General features: G+C 46.8%; 1 protein-coding gene across 4 annotated transcripts in view; it reads left to right on the top strand.

Moving 5' to 3' along the window:
- Positions 1-15851, top strand: part of LOC129822870 (matrix metalloproteinase-16-like) — an 80680-nt gene that overhangs the window by 22001 nt on the left and 42828 nt on the right. For 2 of the 4 annotated variants that reach the window (XM_055881349.1, XM_055881351.1), the window contains one exon: positions 2942-3255. In XM_055881349.1, the coding sequence (XP_055737324.1) occupies positions 2942-3255 (314 nt within the window). The remainder of the gene's footprint in view (positions 1-2941; positions 3256-15851) is intronic. The other 2 variants (XM_055881350.1, XM_055881352.1) reach the window with 1 other exon arrangement.

Genomic DNA, 15851 nt, shown 5'->3' with positions numbered 1-15851 from the left:
CTGTTGGTACTGGACATGTGCATGCATTGACATACAGTAGACACATGCTGATGGTAGGGAGGCGATAATTAGCTCCAGCATCCCCATAACTCTCCCAGCATGGAGTATGGAGGTGGTGTACAGTCCTATAGCTCACCCTCATTAAAACAACATGCATCCATACACTACAGTACTGTTTCTCTCTCTCTCTCTCTCTCTCTCTCTCTCTCTCTCTCTCTCTCTCTCTCTCTCGCTCTCTCGCTCTCTCTCTACTGTATGCTTCTGACTCCCAAGCAGTTTATTGTCAGCAGCCACGAGTTGTACTCTTTCAGTAGCTTGAACAAACTGAGTAGAGACAGTGGCAGTAACTCCTATTTGTTTGGCTCTTCTGTGTTGCACAAAACGCATACTGTATTACTAATTCAGGCTAAAGGGGTGAAACAGTTTTTTAACATTAAAGTGCACTTTCTCTTTGCCTTTTATTCTTTAAGTGGTCATAGCCGTACAGGTTTTATATTTTAAGTGAGGTGAGGTGTAGGAGTCATTACGCTGTTAGACAAGGTTAAACAAGGACACTTAGCCTTTTCATGTCGACTGCGAAGCCGGAGACTTCTTACTTCTAATCTCTGTGTCCGTGAGAAAGTGGTCCCACAGTCGAGGTTTTATGATTACTCGATCAGCTGATATGTGTTTCAGTGACCTATTTTTCCCCGCTTGTTTGCCATACCTCGGAGTGCATCCAAATCTGATATACTGGAGATTCTAGAACAATGACCTTACTTCACAACTGTATCGTTTCTGTTACATTCCAGTTATGGACCACTGATTCACAAACCCCACTGCATTCAACACCCACAGTCTTCCACTAAGATCTGAGCTGAGAGAGCCACCCATCAAGTATACTAGTCATGGTGTTCATGCAATGGCACTGAATGATGACACAATGATGACACAATTCGGATGCTAACAGCCATCACTCATCAGAATGACACGTTTCTGACTGAAGCAACAAATCACGGGACACTCTGCCTGGGTAGTTGTGCTCCTCATAAGGACATCACGAGCGTGTGGCCTCAGAGTACCTCAGCATCAAGCTGTGCCTCAGAGAGCCCGGAGAGTCATCATGGGACGACAGACAGCTGCAGACAGTCAAAGTTCAATCCAACCAGCGGCGGATTAGAGAGACACCTTGGTGGCAAATGTCCCCCTGGGAATTAATAAACAAGACTTAGAGTCCTTATTGGACGAGGACATCTTTCATTCTCAGTTAGAGTAACACCTTCTGACCTGAGTGACAGATGAAGAGAGCGGAAGAGAGAGAGAGAGAGAGAGAGAGAGAGAGAGAGAGCGCAAGAGAGCGAGGGAGAAGGAGAGGGGGTGCTGTAAAATCAAAGATTTACTCGTCTTGTCATCTGTTAGGGTTTCTGTTGTATTTTGTGTGTTTACCGTCGTAACACTGAGAGACAATAGACGATTATCAAGCTCCTCCAACAACAGCCTACTACCTTCTGCCTAACCAGAGTCCTCTCTGGAAGTCTGAGAACGTCTGGGGGAGACAGAGAGAGCGAGAGAAAGAGACAGGATAGAGGTAGGGAGAGGGAGAGAGAGAGAAAGAGAGAGACATAGAGGCGGGGGAAATAGAAGGCTGGAATGCTGACTGGAAGCATACACAGTCCAGCAGCTCCATCTGTAAGAACATATAGCCATGAGGACTGTGAGTCTGGAGAGGAGAGATAGAGAGAGATGTCAAAGATCACCTTTGAGCTGCTGAGTCGTTAGCTCAGCTCTCAGCTTATACTATGCTGATACGGTAAACTCCCTAGGAGTAGATATAGAAGGAGCACAGGGCAATAGATTCACCATATTTTTTATGTTTCCCAGAAGAATTAGAGAAAGAGGAAAAGAAAGAAGGGGACAAGAAACCGAGAGCAGGAGTGGAGAAGAGTAAACGCACCAGAGCCCAGATGAGAAAGAGAGACAGATAGACGGAGAGAAACAGATAGAGAGAAACCAAGAGAGAGAGAGAGAGAGAGCAGATCATCTCCAAAGAGGGGAAATGAAATGGGGGTTTTTTCGAGGCAGGCATCACTTCAGAAGAGCAGATGAGTTGAACACTCAGTCAATGTTAACAGTTTAGATTCCTTCAGTAGAAGATAGCACACCACGACCTCCAGAGTACCTGCTAACTTCAGTAGAAATGTAGGGAGTGTCTGACCTCTCCACTTCACTCATCCACTTCTGCTCAAGAGAAGAACTGGGGATAAAGCCTGATGCTCAAGTGCAATGTTGAGAAGGAAAAATAAGTTTAAATTCAAAGTGCCCCTCTTTCCCGTATTTTAGGCGTGACTAAAGTGTAGAGGGTATGGAGATTGGCCAAGCCAGACTGAGGCTTCGTCTCAAATTAAACCCTATTCCCTACATAGTGCACTACTTTTGACCAGAACGCGTTGGGCCCTGATCAAAAGTAGTGCACTAAATAGGGAGTAGGTTGGCATAGGGGATACAGATTGCTGGCGCTCTTGTGACGCAGTGAGCTGTGTATAATCCTTAATTAGAAAGTAAATTCCAGGGACAGGAAATCAGGAAATCCTCTAGTTCTTCTCTCAACACCTGGCTACAGCAGTTCAAGCAGCAGGAGAGGACTCAGCTGCGTCTCTGGCTGCCTCACAAATAGCACCATATTTCCTTTATAGTGCACTACTTTTGACCAGGGCCCATGGGGCATAGAGTACCATTTGGGAAGCACACTCTCTCTCAAAGCCCCTTTTTACACTTCACTTTTTGGCTTTACGACTTAGTGCATAATGGTGAGAGGTAATGGTATGTGTGTTGCTGTATGCTATGGTACATTATAATATGTTACAACATGGAATGTGTGTGTTATGATATACTGTTATGATATACTATACACAGTATGTGTGGCCTAACCCCTACCATCCTCTATCCTCTCCCCCTGCCACAGCATAAAGAACGTCACGCCCAAGGTGGGCGCAGAGGAAACCCATGACGCCATCCGGCGGGCGTTCGATGTGTGGCAGAACGTGACGCCGCTCCGCTTCGAAGCCGTCCCCTACAGCGACCTGGAGCGTACCAAGAAGGACGTGGACATCACCATCATCTTTGCCTCGGGTTTCCACGGCGACAGTTCGCCGTTTGACGGAGAGGGAGGCTTCCTGGCCCACGCCTACTTCCCGGGCCCCGGAATCGGAGGGGACACCCACTTTGACTCAGACGAACCCTGGACCCTGGGCAACCCCAACCACGACGGTAAGATGGGTAATGATAACCTTTAACATTAATATGGAAACAGACATTGATGCTTACATAACAATGATGTAGTCAACTAATATATGATTATGACATCACACTCCTCTGGACTAGTTGAGTGTTTGAAAGCTATCAAACATTATCAACTGTCACAGTATTTTTGAGTTGATATGTAAGTTGGGTTTACAATTTATGCCTGTACTCAGTGTGTTGTGTTCCTCTGGTCTGGGCTTGGATGTGCCTCTCTCTGTATAAACCCAACCTGAGCAGGCAAGGAGGGGAAGTTATGGTGAGCCACAGGGTCCGCCGGCAGGCCGGTCGATGCGCTCCGTTTAAGCTCACTATCTGACCTTTGACCTCCTGCATGTAGTCTGCAGCACTGTCTGAGTACATCCCATCTAGGATAAAACAACCAGGGTCATCATCGACCGAGAGAGAGGAAGAGGTAGAGAGAGTGATGGGGGTGAGAGATGAGAAAGATAGGGAAAGGAGGGAGGGACAGAGAGAGATAATGGATGAGGGGTAGGGAAAGAGAGACAAACATGGAAAAATATGGAGATATGAGCGAGAGAAAAAATGAAGTACAGGAGGACATGACAGAGAGGCGTGGGAGAGATGAGAGGGAGTTAGAGTGTCTGACTGTGAAGAGAAAGAGAAGATGAGAGAGAGGGATGAGAGAGAGGGATGAGAGAGAGTGGGATACCCAAAAGGAGGAAAAAGTAGCTGGAGAGGTAGACGAGGAGAAGAGGAGGATGAGAGGAGAGATGTAAGGTCAGGGAGAGGAGAAGAGTTCAGACAAGAGATACTGGAGATTTCCAGATTGTGAAGTAGGAAGTAAAGCGGATAGCTGATGGTTTAGGGTTAATGCAGCATATCCAGTGGAGGGGCGGGAGAGGGGAGAAATAGTCTGGGTATAGATGTAAGCTATTAAAGGACACATCTGAAGTGAGTCCTATGGGACATGCGTACGGACACACACACACACACACACACGCACGCACGCACGCACGCACGCACGCACGCACGCACGCACGCACGCACGCACGCACGCACGCACACACACACACACACACACACACACACACACACACACACACACACACACACACACACACACACACACACACACACACACACACACACACACACACACATGCTAATGAGATGGAGAAGCAGCTGTCAGAGAAGCTAGTGATTCTCCTCAATGTAATATTGATGCGGCTTCTTTTTTCCAACACTGCCCACACATCAATGAAAACATTCAATTAAATGATATATTCACGAGCAGTAACGCATCCCACTGAATATAAACATGTGTTGCTTAAAGTAATCATGAAGACAGGCTAAGGTCTGGGTATCTTTATCAATACAATATCCTCTGTGTGTGTTATTTCTGTGTGTGTGTGTGTGTGCGTGCGTGTGCGTGCGCGCAGGTGTGTGGGTGCGCGTGGGTGTGTGTATGCATGTTGAAGGGAATGTCATGGAGTATCTACTGTGTCGAACGTTGTTACTTAGAGCTATGACACTTACCTAATAATAATAATAATATTCAACTTTCTCCATAGCATTACTTAACCATAGGACCTCTGTAGCATGAACAGAGTAATTCAGAACATGATCTTCAATTGACACTCAAATAGAGTCGTTATTCACTGAGCTATGAGCTAGTTAGTGCTTTATTAAAGAAAAGATAACACACTCTATGTTGCCCGCATTTATTGATTCTATTCTAAATTATGTGACAACTCCATGACACACTTACTAATATATGTGTTTTAATCATGGTAATATGGACAGTAGGTAGTAACTTGTATGTGTTTTAATCATGGTAATATGGACAGTAGGTAGTAACTTGTATGTGTTTTAATCATGGTAATATGGACAGTAGGTAGTAACTTGTATGTGTTTTAATCATGGTAATATGGACAGTAGGTAGTAACTTGTATGTGTTTTAATCATGGTAATATGGACAGTAGGTAGTAACTTGTATGTGTTTTAATCATGGTAATATGGACAGTAGGTAGTAACTTGTATGTGTTTTAATCATGGTAATATGGACAGTAGGTAGTAACTTGGAATTAGAACGCTGTTGTAGTTAAACTACTTGTAGTGCTGTGGGGAAGAAGGGTTGCCCTAAATTCACTGTTGGCATTTCTATTCTGATTCAGCCTGAGATATTCCAGGGTTTGAGACAGAGAGAGGGATAGAGAGAGGGATAGATAGTGACAGAGAGAGAGAGAGAGAAAGAGAGAGAGAGAGAGAGAGAGAGAGAGAGAGAGAGAGAGAGAGAGAGAGAGAGAGAGAGAGAGAGAGAGAGAGAGAGAAAGAGAGAGACTAGTCTGTGGCTACCTAAATGCCAGAACTGGACAATAATCTGACACCCTCAGCACACAGGGGGACAAACACCTACCTGGAGACACAACTACGACAACATAACCAACAAAAACGGGTCAATACTCCTGCAGCTCTGTCTTACTCCTGCCTACCATTGACTATGTATGTGCATAGTCAATGGTAGGCTTCGAGGGGACTTCTACAGTAGGATTCCTACGGTAGGTACACCTATAGCTCATCTCTTGGCAGTAGTACTGTAGACTACTTTATCACTGACCTCAACCCAGAGTCTCTCGGAGCGTTCACAGTCAGCCCACTGACACCCCTATCAGATCACAGCAAAATCATAGTCTACTTGAAGAGAGCAATACTCAATCATGAGGCATCAAAGCCAAAATAACTTAATAATATTAGGAAATGCTATAGATGAAGGAAAGTAGTGTGGAAACCTACCAAAAAACTATTAGGCAACAACTAATTAAATCAGCTCTATGTAATTGAAGAATCCATAGAATCTAACCACTTCTGGGAAAATTGAAACACACTAAACAAACAACAACACACAACAACACCACTTCTCCAATCTTTTGGCCCTATAACAAAGAACAAACAGCAAAAACGTAAACATGATAAAATACAAATCTTAGAATCAACTATTGAAGACTACCAGAACACACTGGATTCTCCAATTACATTGAATGAACTACAGGACAAAATACAAACCCTCCAACCCAAAAGGCCTGTGTGAACTACAGTGCAATATACAAACATTCCAACCCAAAAGGCCTGTGGCGCTGATGGTATCCTAAATGAAATGATAAAATATACAGACCACAAATTCCAATTGGCTATACTTAAACTCTTTAACATCATCCTCAGCTCTGGCATCTTCCACAATATTTGGAACCACCCCAATCCACAAAAATGGAGACAAATTTGACCCCAATAACTACCGTAAGATATATGTCAACAGCAACCTTGGAAATCCTCTGCATTATCATTAACAGCAGACTCTTAATTTCCTCAGTGAAAACAATGCATAATTGGCTTTTTACCAAATTACCGCACGACAGACCACATATTCACCCTGCACACCCTAATTGACAAACAAACAAACCAAAACAAAGGCAAAATCTTCACATGCCTTGTTGATTAAAATAATTGACATGAGGGAAGCGATGGAAAGCGGTGTTGGGGGAAAAACATACAACATTATAAAATCCATGTACACACACAGTAAGTGTGCGGTTAAAATTGGCAAAAAACACACACATTTCTTTCCACAGGTCCGTGAGGTGACACAGGGATGCAGCTTGAGCCCCACCATTAGAACCTAAGAACAGATATATCAATGAATTGGAGAGGGCACTAGAACTTTCTGCAGAACCCCTGGCCTCACCCTACTAGAAGCTGAAGTCAAATGTCTACTGTTTGCTGATGATCTAGATCTTCTGTGCAGATTCTGTCAGACCTGGGCCCTGACAGTACATCTCAGTAAGACAAAAATAATGGTGTTCCAAAACAGGTCCAGTTGCCTGGACCACGAATTCAGATTCCTCCTAGACACTGTTGCACTAGAGCACACAAAAACCTTAACATACCTTTGCCTAAACATCATCGCCACAGGTAACTTCCACAAAGCTGTGAACGATCTGAGAGACAAGGCAAGAAGTGCTTTCTACGCCATCAAAGGAACATACATTTCGACATAGCAATTAGGATCTGGTGAAAAATACTTGAATCAGTTTTGAGGTCTGGGGTCCGCTCACTCACCAACCGAGAATTCACAAAATGGTACAAGTTGAGACTGCATGCAGAATTCTGCAAAAACATCCTCTGTGTACAATGTAAAACACCAAATAATGCACGCAGAGCAGAATTAGGTTGATATCCGCTAATTATCAAAATTCTACAACCACCTAAAAGGAAGCCATCAGCTACAGAGAGATGAACCTGGAGAAGAGTCCCTAAGCAAGCTGGTCCTGGGGCTCTGTTCACAAACACAAACAGAACCCACAGAGCCCCAGGACAGCAACACAATTCGACCCAACCAAATCATGAGAAAACTAAAATATAATTACCTGACAAATTGGAAAGAATTAACAAGAAAACTGAGCAAACTAGAATGTTATTTGGCCCCAAATAGAGAGTCCACAGTGGCAAAATATCTGACCATTGTGACTGACCCAAAATTAAGGAAAGCTTTGACTATGTACAGACTGATTGAACATAGCCTTGCTATTGAGAAAGGCCGCCGCAGGCAGACCAGGCTCTCAAGAGAAGACAGGCTATGTGCACACTGCCCACAAAATCAGGTGGAACCTGAGCTGCACTTCTTAACCTCCTACCAAATGTATAACCATATTAAAGACACATATATCCCTCAGATTACACAGACCCACAAAGAATTTAAAAACAAATACAATTTTGATAAACTCCCATATCTATTGTGTGAAATACCACAGTGTGCCATCACAGCAGCAACATTTGTGACCTGTTGCCACAAGAAAAACGGCAACCAGTGAAGAACAAACGCCATTGTAAATACAACCCATATTTTTGTTTATTTATTTTCCCTTTTGTACTTTAACTATGCGCACATCGTTACAACACTGTATATAGCCATAATATGACATTTGTAATGTCTCTGTCTCTATAACTTTTGTGAATGTAATGTTCACTGTTCATTGTTGGGGGTTATTTCACTTTAGTTTATTATCTATTTAACTTGTTTTGGTAATGTAAACATCTGTTTCCCGTGCCTATAAAGCCCTGTGAATTGAATTGAATTGAGAACCTGGGGTGAATAACTCACTCATCCTGTAGCCTTTACATGCAGCAGCAGAGGTTACCAGGCTGTTGTTTCCTAGGGACCAGTTGTACTCTGTCATCTTATGACCTGTATCATATCCTATCTAGTACATCATTCCTGTTTTCACCTCCAAACACTCCATCGCCACATCACACATCCCTCTCTTTTCTTGTCCCTTCGCTACAACTATCGCTTCCTTCACACCATCGCTTCATCTCTCCGTCGCTCTTCTCCACATGCTCTCTGTTCGTCTCCCCCACTCTAGCTTTCTCCCTACCTCGCCCTCTCTCTGTCTCATTCCCTCAGCTCTCCCTTTGTGTGTCTGTGTGTTTGTAGAGAACAGCTGTGGATGACGTCACAACTCTGCCTGTCACTTCTCTCTCTCTCTCTCTCTCTCTCTCTATCTCTCTATCTCTCTCTCTCTCCCTCCCTCTCTCTCTCTGTATATATATATATCTTTTTTTTTACATATATATATACAGTATATATGTATATATACAGTAATAATATATATATATTTCTCATATTTCTGTACACGTGCCGACAGTCTAACCAACCCCTTAGTCTGCATGCACACATGCACGTACACACACTAGCAAGTTTGCAAACCAAATACACAGCTGGAGAGAGTTTTTTTGGCACATCTTAGCAGTTCACTTATTACTTATAAGACATATGGCTGGAAAACATTAGTAGTGAATTAGAAGTGTAACCCATCAATCATAAACAGTATATTTTATACATACTGTACCAGTTGACAGTACATTACAGTACAAGAACTACACCTTGTGTAGATCACAATGATTACATACAGAGCATACACCACTTATAATGGAGATCACAGCCCAACATTGTGGGTCATGTGATGTCAGGAACTAGGTCAAGTCGTTAATGAATAAAGCACTCTGTGACTGTCAGTGATGCAGAGAGCATAACGATGAATAGGTCACATTCAATAGGGCCCGGTAATATATTTTAGTCTCCGCTCTCTCTCTCTCTCTCTCTCTCTCTCTCTCTCTCTCTCTCTCTCTCTCTCTCTCTCTCTCTCTCTCTCTCTCTCTCTCTCTCTCTCTCTCTCTCTCTCTCTCTCTCTCTCTCTCTCTCACTATCTCTCAATTCAATTCCCTCTCTCTCTCACTCTCTCCCTCTCTCTCTCACTATCTCTCCCTCTCTCTCCCTCTCTCTCTCTCCAACCCTCCTTCCCTCTCCCTCAAAACATTATCTATCTCCAGTGTCTTCAGCTCCCTGAGGTGCAGGAGGACAGACAGACAGAGAGAGGGAACAGTAACACCTGCCAGCGTCGTGCTAGCACAGGCGGTGGTGGGAGAGAGGAGAGAGCCAGAGAGGGGGTGATGTTCAGCTGCTGTAGCCAGAGTGAGGGTGGGAGGCCTGGGGGCTAGAACAGAGAGATCCATCCCCTCTTGTCCTGGAGCTCTGGAGCTACCACGGGTGTTGCTGTGCTACACACACCCTAGGCAGTGTGGAGAGTTAGAGGACAGGGGAGGGAGGGGTTGCGATGGGAAACAGGGGAGTATTTTGGTCAGGGATGGATTATAGTTCAGCACCCTTTGGTTTGCTGAAAGGTTTGTTATAACAAGGACCACATGTTAGGTGTTCATCCTCGTAGGTAGAAAAACGTTGAAGTCGTGAAGTAACATTTGAAGTAACATTCACATCAAATGTAGTTGATCTGGTTGGTTGATCTCTAGCAGGGCTTGTACTCCTACCAAATGCACTTGCAATGTTGGTGTGTTGTATCTCGTATAGTGCGGAGAGCCTTAGCTCAGACATACTTAAAAAAAAAAGTGAAATCTAAAAGCCAAGATTCCTTGACTATCCGGTACAGACCTGGCCACATTGCATGCTGTGTGATTATTTGTGGCCTTCTACAGGCCAAATCACCCTGTGAGCAGTCAGTCATATGAACTCCTAATCTTTGATGTTCAGTTGACTGGCAAAAGACTGGCACGATAACAGTCAAACTAGATAAAATGCCAAACTGGTATTTCCCATACTGATATCCCCATAGTGACTTATAAGGAGTGGTATGCTTTACAGCCAGCGTTCATGTGGCGATAGCATCGACTAGCCTAACACAGTGGAAACTATTTCAACTTAACATACATATTAGCTGATGTGCTTAACAGGAAATGAAGGTTCCACGGTGACAGTTCTTCACTCTGAACCTACGATGAATGTAGGGGTTAGCTAAACAATGCACCGGGAGATAGAATGTCAAGACCCATTCTACGTGGGTCACATCCTGCTGGGTTAGAGATCGTATGGAATAACAGGAATAGGGTGGGGTTGCCCCTAGACCTTGGGTCAGTTCAGCATTTCTCCCCCACTAATGGTTAAGGCTAGGATTGGGGGAGGGGAAGCTGATCCTAGATCTGCAGTAACATGTTAGAGGATGGGCCATAGAGGGACTTGGGAGTTGATAGCCATTGACCCGTCGGTTTATTGATTGGTTGTCACACTGCAACATAGGCGTAAAACATTTCCATTGTTTGAATGAACTGCTACTTGTCTATTCCCAATCTGTTTTCCCTGTCGTTGAACTGATTCCTTATTCAGACGCCGGTAGCTAAAATACAGTCATTGTGTCTCATGAAAGACTCACAGGGATAACCTACTGTAGAACATGGTTCAACCCCGGTTCAGGCTTTGGTGTTGTGGATGTTGTAGATGTGGCAGTGAAGGAGGCTGTGCTGTGAAGGAGCATATGGTGTCCTTGTGGGTCTATTTTTAGGCCTGGATTCTCAGCACGCGGCCAGTGACGGGATGTGGAGCTTTGATAAGACGGAGCAGCCTTCAAACTGCAGCAGCCGAAAACAGTCATTTATACACTGATGCTGCTCGGGCTGCCAGGGAACTGGGACTGATCTCTATCTCTTTACTGTGTGTGTGAGTGTGAGTGTGTGTGTGTGTGTGTGTGTGTGTGTGTGTGTGTGTGTGTGTGTGTGTGTGTGTGTGTGTGTGTGTGTGTGTGTGTGTGTGTGTGTGTGTGTGTGTGTGTGTGTGTGTGTGTGTGTGTGTGTGTGTGTGTGTGTGTGCGCAAACAGTTTGCTTCTACAAACACCCAGTGTGGTGACATTTGGACAAGAGGTATTGATATTGATGACTGTCAGTGGTATACCTTGCTGGAGGCCAGCAGCAGGGGCGGTTACTGTGAAGAGCTGAACACACAGAGAGGAATCTGAGGAGGCTAGGGTACTGTACTGTACTGAGGGAACTGAGGAGGCCAGGGTACTGTACTGTACTGAGGGAACTGAGGAGGCTAGGGTACTGTACTGTACTGAGGGAACTGAGGAGGCTAGGGTACTGTACTGTACTGAGGGAACTGAGGAGGCCAGGGTACTGTACTGTACTGAGGGAACTGAGGAGGCCAGGGTACTATACTGAGGGAACTGAGGAGGCCAGGGTACTGTACTGTACTGAGGGAACTGAGGAGGCTAGGGTACTGTACTGTACTGAGGGAACTGAGGAGGCTAGGGTACTGTACTGTACTGAGGGAACTGAGGAGGCTAGGGTACTGTACTGAGGGAACTGAGGAGGCCAGGGTACTGTACTGTACTGAGGGAACTGAGGAGGCTAGGGTACTGTACTGTACTGAGGGAACTGAGGAGGCTAGGGTACTGTACTGAGGGAACTGAGGAGGCTAGGGTACTGTACTGTACTGAGGGAACTGAGGAGGCCAGGGTACTGTACTGTACTGAGGGAACTGAGGAGGCTAGGGTACTGTACTGTACTGAGGGAACTGAGGAGACTAAGGTACTGTACTGTACTGAGGGAACTGAGGAGGCCAGGGTACTGTACTGTACTGAGGGAACTGAGGAGGCTAGGGTACTGTACTGTACTGAGGGAACTGAGGAGGCCAGGGTACTGTACTGTACTGAGGGAACTGAGGAGGCTAGGGTACTGTACTGTACTGAGGGAACTGAGGAGGCTAGGGTACTGTACTGTACTGAGGGAACTGAGGAGGCCAGGGTACTGTACTGTACTGAGGGAACTGAGGAGGCTAGGGTACTGTACTGTACTGTACTGAGGGAACTGAGGAGGCCAGGGTACTGTACTGTACTGAGGGAACTGAGGAGGCCAGGGTACTGTACTGTACTGAGGGAACTGAGGAGGCTAGGGTACTTTACTGAGGGAACTGAGGAGGCTAGGGTACTGTACTGTACTGAGGGAACTGAGGAGGCTAGGGTACTGTACTGTACTGAGGGAACTGAGGAGGCTAGGGTACTGTACTTTACTGAGGGAACTGAGGAGGCTAGGGTACTGTACTGTACTGAGGGAACTGAGGAGGCTAGGGTACTGTACTGTACTGAGGGAACTGAGGAGGCTAGGGTACTGTACTGTACGGAGGGAACTGAGGAGGCTAGGGTACTGTACTGAGGGAACTGAGGAGGCTAGGGTACTGTACTGAGGGAACTGAGGAGGCTAGGGTACTGTACTGAGGGAACTGAGGAGGCTAGGGTACTGTACTGAGGGAACTGAGGAGGCTAGGGTACTGTACTGAGGGAACTGAGGAGGCTAGGGTACTGTACTGAGGGAACTGAGGAGGCTAGGGTACTGTACTGTACTGAGGGATCTGAGGAGGCTAGGGTACTGTACTGTACTGAGGGAACTGAGGAGGCCAGGGTACTGTACTGTACTGAGGGAACTGAGGAGGCTAGGGTACTGTACTGTACTGAGGGAACTGAGGAGGCTAGGGTACTGTACTGAAGGAACTGAGGAGGCTAGGGTACTGTACTGAGGGAACTGAGGAGGCTAGGGTACTGTACTGTACTGAGGGAACTGAGGAGGCTAGGGTACTGTACTGAGGGAACTGAGGAGGCCAGGGTACTGTACTGTACTGAGGGAACTGAGGAGGCCAGGGTACTGTACTGTACTGAGGGAACTGATGAGGCTAGGGTACTGTACTGTACTGAGGGAACTGAGGAGGCTAGGGTACTGTACTGAGGGAACTGAGGAGGCCAGGGTACTGTACTGTACTGAGGGAACTGAGGAGGCTAGGGTACTGTACTGTACTGAGGGAACTGAGGAGGCTAGGGTACTGTACTGTACTGAGGGAACTGAGGAGGCTAGGGTACTGTACTGAGGGAACTGATTAGGCCAGGGTACTGTACTGTACTGAGGGAACTGAGGAGGCTAGGGTACTGTACTGTACTGAGGGAACTGAGGAGGCTAGGGTACTGTACTGAGGGAACTGAGGAGGCTAGGGTACTGTACTGAGGGAACTGAGGAGGCTAGGGTACTGTACTGTACTGAGGGATCTGAGGAGGCTAGGGTACTGTACTGTACTGAGGGAACTGAGGAGGCCAGGGTACTGTACTGTACTGAGGGAACTGAGGAGGCTAGGGTACTGTACTGTACTGAGGGAACTGAGGAGGCTAGGGTACTGTACTGAGGGAACTGAGGAGGCTAGGGTACTGTACTGAGGGAACTGAGGAGGCTAGGGTACTGTACTGTACTGAGGGAACTGAGGAGGCTAGGGTACTGTACTGAGGGAACTGAGGAGGCTAGGGTACTGTACTGTACTGAGGGAACTGAGGAGGCCAGGGTACTGTACTGTACAGAGGGAACTGATGAGGCTAGGGTACTGTACTGTACTGAGGGAACTGAGGAGGCTAGGGTACTGTACTGTACTGAGGGAACTGAGGAGGCCAGGGCACTGTACTGTACTGAGGGAACTGAGGAGGCTAGGGTACTGTACTGTACTGAGGGAACTGAGGAGGCTAGGGTACTGTACTGTACTGAGGGAACTGAGGAGGCTAGGGTACTGTACTGAGGGAACTGATTAGGCCAGGGTACTGTACTGTACTGAGGGAACTGAGGAGGCTAGGGTACTGTACTGTACTGAGGGAACTGAGGAGGCTATGGTACTGTACTGAGGGAACTGAGGAGGCTAGGGTACTGTACTGAGGGAACTGAGGAGGCTAGGGTACTGTACTGTACTGAGGGATCTGAGGAGGCTAGGGTACTGTACTGTACTGAGGGAACTGAGGAGGCCAGGGTACTGTACTGTACTGAGGGAACTGAGGAGGCTAGGGTACTGTACTGTACTGAGGGAACTGAGGAGGCTAGGGTACTGTACTGAAGGAACTGAGGAGGCTAGGGTACTGTACTGAGGGAACTGAGGAGGCTAGGGTACTGTACTGTACTGAGGGAACTGAGGAGGCTAGGGTACTGTACTGAGGGAACTGAGGAGGCCAGGGTACTGTACTGTACTGAGGGAACTGAGGAGGCCAGGGTACTGTACTGTACTGAGGGAACTGATGAGGCTAGGGTACTGTACTGTACTGAGGGAACTGAGGAGGCTAGGGTACTGTACTGAGGGAACTGAGGAGGCCAGGGTACTGTACTGTACTGAGGGAACTGAGGAGGCTAGGGTACTGTACTGTACTGAGGGAACTGAGGAGGCTAGGGTACTGTACTGTACTGAGGGAACTGAGGAGGCTAGGGTACTGTACTGAGGGAACTGATTAGGCCAGGGTACTGTACTGTACTGAGGGAACTGAGGAGGCTAGGGTACTGTACTGTACTGAGGGAACTGAGGAGGCTAGGGTACTGTACTGAGGGAACTGAGGAGGCTAGGGTACTGTACTGAGGGAACTGAGGAGGCTAGGGTACTGTACTGTACTGAGGGATCTGAGGAGGCTAGGGTACTGTACTGTACTGAGGGAACTGAGGAGGCCAGGGTACTGTACTGTACTGAGGGAACTGAGGAGGCTAGGGTACTGTACTGAGGGAACTGAGGAGGCTAGGGTACTGTACTGAGGGAACTGAGGAGGCTAGGGTACTGTACTGAGGGAACTGAGGAGGCTAGGGTACTGTACTGTACTGAGGGAACTGAGGAGGCTAGGGTACTGTACTGAGGGAACTGAGGAGGCTAGGGTACTGTACTGAGGGAACTGAGGAGGCTAGGGTACTGTACTGAGGGAACTGAGGAGGCTAGGGTACTGTACTGAGGGAACTGAGGAGGCTAGGGTACTGTACTGAGGGAACTGAGGAGGCTAGGGTACTGTACTGAGGGAACTGAGGAGGCTAGGGTACTGTACTGTACTGAGGGATCTGAGGAGGCTAGGGTACTGTACTGTACTGAGGGAACTGAGGAGGCCAGGGTACTGTACTGTACTGAGGGAACTGAGGAGGCTAGAGTACTGTACTGTACTGAGGGAACTGAGGAGGCTAGGGTACTGTACTGAAGGAACTGAGGAGGCTAGGGTACTGTACTGAGGGAACTGAGGAGGCTAGGGTACTGTACTGTACTGAGGGAACTGAGGAGGCTAGGGTACTGTACTGAGGGAACTGAGGAGGCCAGGGTACTGTACTGTACTGAGGGAACTGAGGAGGCCAGGGTACTGTACTGTACTGAGGGAACTGATGAGGCTAGGGTACTGTACTGTACTGAGGGAACTGAGGAGGCTAGGGTACTGTACTGTACTGAGGGAAC

Source organism: Salvelinus fontinalis, chromosome 25, assembly GCF_029448725.1.
Source record: "Salvelinus fontinalis isolate EN_2023a chromosome 25, ASM2944872v1, whole genome shotgun sequence".
NCBI classification, from domain to species: Eukaryota; Metazoa; Chordata; class Actinopteri; order Salmoniformes; family Salmonidae; genus Salvelinus; species Salvelinus fontinalis.
This window is presented reverse-complemented; position numbering and strand designations above follow the sequence as displayed.